Source organism: Mastacembelus armatus, chromosome 9, assembly GCF_900324485.2.
Source record: "Mastacembelus armatus chromosome 9, fMasArm1.2, whole genome shotgun sequence".
Classification (NCBI taxonomy): domain Eukaryota; kingdom Metazoa; phylum Chordata; class Actinopteri; order Synbranchiformes; family Mastacembelidae; genus Mastacembelus; species Mastacembelus armatus.
Window position 1 is genome coordinate 838,442 of NC_046641.1, and position 5,062 is coordinate 843,503.

The 5,062-nt window shown below is 35.5% G+C and overlaps 1 protein-coding gene across 1 annotated transcript; it reads right to left on the reverse strand.

Moving 5' to 3' along the window:
• Window positions 1-1,081: 1,081 nt before the first annotated feature.
• On the reverse strand, window positions 1,082-4,532 carry LOC113138973 (perforin-1-like). The gene is made up of 2 exons (XM_026321885.1): window positions 4,425-4,532; window positions 1,082-1,774 (listed from the first exon to the last, which is right to left on the reverse strand). Exon 2 carries the CDS (start codon window positions 1,758-1,760, stop codon window positions 1,362-1,364), a length of 399 nt encoding a protein of 132 aa, XP_026177670.1. The 5' UTR covers window positions 1,761-1,774; window positions 4,425-4,532; the 3' UTR covers window positions 1,082-1,361.
• Between the last annotated feature and the right edge of the window lie 530 nt (window positions 4,533-5,062).

A 5,062-nucleotide genomic window follows, 5' to 3' on the forward strand; every position in this document is an offset into this window, starting at 1 on the left:
AGTGGCACGTGATTAAAACAGTGGGTGGGTTTATTTACATTTTTAGAGAAACCAATTGAATCTAATAATGAATTAAATACCATGCTGAGACTACTATTTTCAACATCTACATGAATGTTAAAATCTCCCACTATAATGACTTTATCTGAACCAAGTACTAGATCAGTTAGGAATTCTAGAAACTCAGTTAAATTTCAGTTCTTATCTTATTAATAAGTTGAGTTTGTACAAATAAATGTGAATTTTAAGATTTCAGAGTTCTGAGACTTCAGTCGTGTTAGTGCAGTGTAGTGTTTTGTTTTAACCAGGAGATGGCACCAGTGATCGTCCTCAGTCATTCTGAGATCTTTGTTATTGACAGAACTTTAGATTAGCAGTTAAACCATACTTTTCCACACTCCTGTTTTACCCAGGCATGTCCTATATGTCACACCTGCCCCCCCTCCAGTTTTTATTTCTCCCATGAAACTCCCAGAATTTGTATGGCCCAAAGCTCTATTGTTCAGTTGCCCTATCTTGTATGAAACGCATCCTATTCATGTAATTTCACGTGACCTCAGACTGGCAACCTGCAATCTAGTTGATATTTGCATGGGTCGGTGAGGGTGCTTGGACTCTGTAATACCTGCCTGTACGTCTAGTTTGTTTTGGTAAATATTAACCAAAAATTGCGAGTTTAAGTATGCAGATCTGTAGGACACTGAAAAAGCATTTTGCATTAAACCTTTATTATGTTTTTTAATTAATTTGTGCATTCACTTATTGTTGATGAAAACATTTCTCCATTTTGTCATTGTTTCTCTTGTAAGGTTATTTGTATTTAGTTTTAGTCTCTGAAGGTGTTAGTCTATTTTTTTATGTAATACTTTTATGTAATACAAACTTAGTGATTTGTAGGCACTGACTGAGTTCAGTCACAAACAACTAACCATTCCACTGCATTTCATTTTGCTCAAACTGTTCTCTCACAGACGGCTGAATGAACTTAAAATAAAGTGTATACAAATGGGTTAATATTCTCTAACGCATTCTCCCTTATTATAGCATTCAATTAAATTAGTAATGACAATGAGAAGAATAAGAGTTTTCTTGCTGTATGGAAACTTTATTTCTATTTCCCAAGCACAAAAGAATGGGAAAAATCAGCAGTTAAGCATCATAGAGACTGGAATGTTTACAGGGTTTATTCAATCAAGTAGTTAAAATCTTTCTGGGTAATGTGACCATGGTTTGTCAGAGAAAATGTGAATAATAGATTGCAAAAGCCTACAGACTAGTCTCTTAAAACCATACATCAAAATGTATTTATGCTGTAGTACAGATATATGACAGCTGGATGTAAAGGACAACTATCACAAGACTTACTGATTTTGTGTACCAAGTGTATAGGCGTAATGGAGGGTTCCACCTTTCTTTAGGAAACAGTCATGTTGATGGGTCCCCAGCTTGATCTGTCTCTGGCAGACTCCCAGCAGATCATCAAACAAAAGGTCACTGTCATACACCTCAAGCCTTAATACATCATTCTCATGGGCCTTGAAGTAGTTGAACTCATCCTCCCACCAGGGGTCTGCATCATTTTTGCGAACAGATGTTTTACCCAGAGTGGCAGAGCCACAGAACACCTTTACATAGCCATCTGTGGTTCCCAGGATGTCGGAAGGAAGTTTGGTGGCCCGCAGGTTAAACAGCTTCAGCTGGGCTTCAGCTACAGTCAGACAGCACAGGACCAACTGGAGGAAGGTAAGACTGGAGGCCATAGCTTCACAGGAGGCTGTGGAGGAAGAAAATAATTTTAATCTGGGTACAGACATTTACACTGGACTTGTGAAGGTCTTATGACATATTCTTCCAATGCTTGTGACCACATTAGTTTACCCCAATTTAACTTCATGTCTGTCTCTGAAAAAGTGCATGGTTATTTGCAAATTAGTAGCCCCCTGTTATTAATTGCATGATCCTGAACAGGAAGATTTGCTAAAAATGTCCACCAGCCTTTATGAATTTTTGTACTTATCAGATTTCCATCCCTTTTTACCAATGTAGAAATCACTGAATCCATCACAAGAATAACAAAGAAATTTATGAGGTATTTATCTCAATATTGTCAGAAAGCCTTTATGTCATATTCATTCAATATGAAATGGAAATCATAACATTAAATTTCCAGAATGCTTTTGTTTTTTTTTTTTGTTTCTTTGTTTTATGTTTTAATATGATTAACTTTGGTTGTGAAGCAGGGTGTTGAACCACTGCTTCTCCACAGCGGGGAACCTCTGGGACACACAAACCTGTAAAATTAATTCACATCTTATAAACAAATCTATCCCCTAAAATAAAGTAGTTCATTGTGAGTGCCATACACCCAGTGGAGAAGTTGGAACATTGTGTGAAAAATTAGTCTGATAACAGCTGTATTTGTTTTTCCATTGACCTTAATCTAATCATTCTGAAGACACAATTTTATGGTATGGACAATTCAATCATCTTCCAATCTATTTGTTTTTGATGCATATTTATTAATTAGGGGGTGGGTACATAGATATCAGAAGTATTAATACCAATATGAAGTTTTGTTTTGAGAACTGATAATAAAATCAACAACACACCCCCACCATGCAGAGCAATAAAAGAGATCACTCAGTTTCTCCGTTTCCTATAGTTAATGATTTATTGAACATTGTATTCCTACATCAAAATAAGTATATCCAGTTAATAAGTGACAATCAACCCACCACCCATGTGCAACCTAAAATAAAGGTGATGTTTCTTCCGCAGATACTATATCTGTTCCAGAACACTCCAATCTTTTTGAAGAAATCTTTTTTCAAACAACTGGACTCTATAAAAAAATCCCCTTTTTATGGGGACATAAGGCCTATAGAATAAATAAAAAGCATCTGTGTAAATCAAAGGAAGATTGTGGACTAGCGCTCCCAAACTTTATGCTTTATTACTGGGCCTCGGCAATCAAAAACTTTACTTACTGGCTCGATCATAAGATACCAGAACCTAATTGGCTGAAAATAGAAACAGAAGACTGTAATCCATATGTATGTAGATGGCACTTATGCCACATTTGCACAACTCCACAAAAAATATGGGTTAGAAAACAGTAACTTCTTCCATTATCTTCAAATCAGAGATTATGTAGGGAAATACCTGAAACACTTTAAAATCTAAACTCACTCACATGCAATAGATAGCTGCTTAACGTTGCTGTCAAATACACAGAAGATGATATCCCACATCTAGAATATTTTACTATCAACTAGTCCCCCTTCCTCTGAAGCCTACAAAACTAAGTGGGAAGAAGAGATCATGAAACCAATCTCTGAGGAGATATGGAGAGACAGCCTTAAGGAGATACACAAATGTTCAAATAATGCACCTTAATCAGTTTAAAGTCACTCACAGGCTTCACTACTCTAAACAAAAACTCCATAGCATACATCCAGAGGTGTCGCCTATATGCGACAAATGTCAAGCCTCAGTGGCAACTCTTCTTCATAGCTTTCATAGCTTCATAGCGGTTGCATCCTAAGTTACAGTCATATTGGAATGACTTATTTGGGTTTATGTCTAAAACCATAAACATTGTGACTGAGCCAGAGCCTTTGCTCTTAATCTTTAACACATCAGAACTGGACAAGAAGCTGAATAATGTTGAATGATGTTTTGTCTCATATTGCCTCATTACAGCTAAGAAGTCAATTATGATGTTGTGAAATGGTGTATCAGCTCCTACTTCAAAAATGTGGTTAGATGAACTAATAAACACCCTTCAGTACGAAAGGATAAGATATCCCCAAAAGAACACACACATATATATATATATATTTTTTTTTTAAATTTTCTTTATATTATTGTTCACACTGTTCATGTGTAATAACTGTTATATGAAAATAACTTGAGCTTTGATTGTCATAACAATTTTATAAAATACTGCTGGCTCAATAAAAACACTGGAAAAAAAAAAGTAATCTGTCAAGTAGAGGAACGTAGATGCCTTAAACTGACCAAAATTATTTTTATGTAATGTTGTTTTAGGTGTTTAGCTTATCAGATGTGTTGCTTGTACATAGTTAAATTAGTTTGGGAGTAACTCCACAACTCCCAATGTGTATTCACAACACATTCATTGTTTATGATAATTACAGCTAATTGGTTAATTCAATTTGAGCATTGCTGATTTTTTATATAATGTTTGGTATTTTATTCTGTAGGTGTGAAGACTTACTTGTTATTGAAGGATAAGTTGGTGAGCAAAAACATGTGATTTAAAATTGATTTCTTAATCCAAAACCAGCCCATTCAAGCTAATCTTTTTGTTATCTTTTTCCCCTTTAGAGCAGAAAGTGACCTGATGTCAGAAGAATTCAAAAGGGAAAACAATTATTACAGTAACATTTGTAAATTCTTACCTGTAGTCTTGATGCCTTGTCTCTCACCACACTGGCTTTTGCTCCATATGCTTTTAAAGGCCAGCAGACCTCCTATCAGCTTCAGCACACCTGCGTACAAAATACTGACAGCACAACCTGTTACACTCTCAGCATTGCATAATATGACAAAAATAAATATGTTTTTTTTTTTGCCTGGATTGGCTTGTTTGGCTAATTTATCATTTAACCAGAACTAGTTTATTTGTACAATACACACATTCTCAAAGAAGAAAGACACTAAATAATACAAATTCAAATTAGTTCTGATGGTAATGGAGGCAGAGGATTTGTTCATCTATTCACCGTAGCAAACAGGATATGTGAGTTGTTACTGCTGTTGTCGATGCTTTCAGAAAAATACATTTTTCTTTTTCTACGTAGAGTTTCATTGAACATACGCAACATCTGCTTAGAAATGTCATAATGAACTTGAAGTTTTGATTTATTCCATTTTCGTTCAGCCTTCCAGCACTCCCTTTCTGTGCCCTGACTGTTATCATTACTCCACAGCGCCTTTTGCCTGTTCCTGATCACTTTAACAGGACCAATCAAATCCATAACATTTAGGACTCTTGAAAGTATATGAATTTAACAAATCTTCAATGTGCAGATGATGT

What these genes read in the sequence shown, in the direction of transcription:
- LOC113138973 (XM_026321885.1), bottom strand. Translation starts at nt 1,760, where the DNA reads ATGGCCTCCAGTCTTACCTTCCTCCAGTTGGTCCTGTGCTGTCTGACT.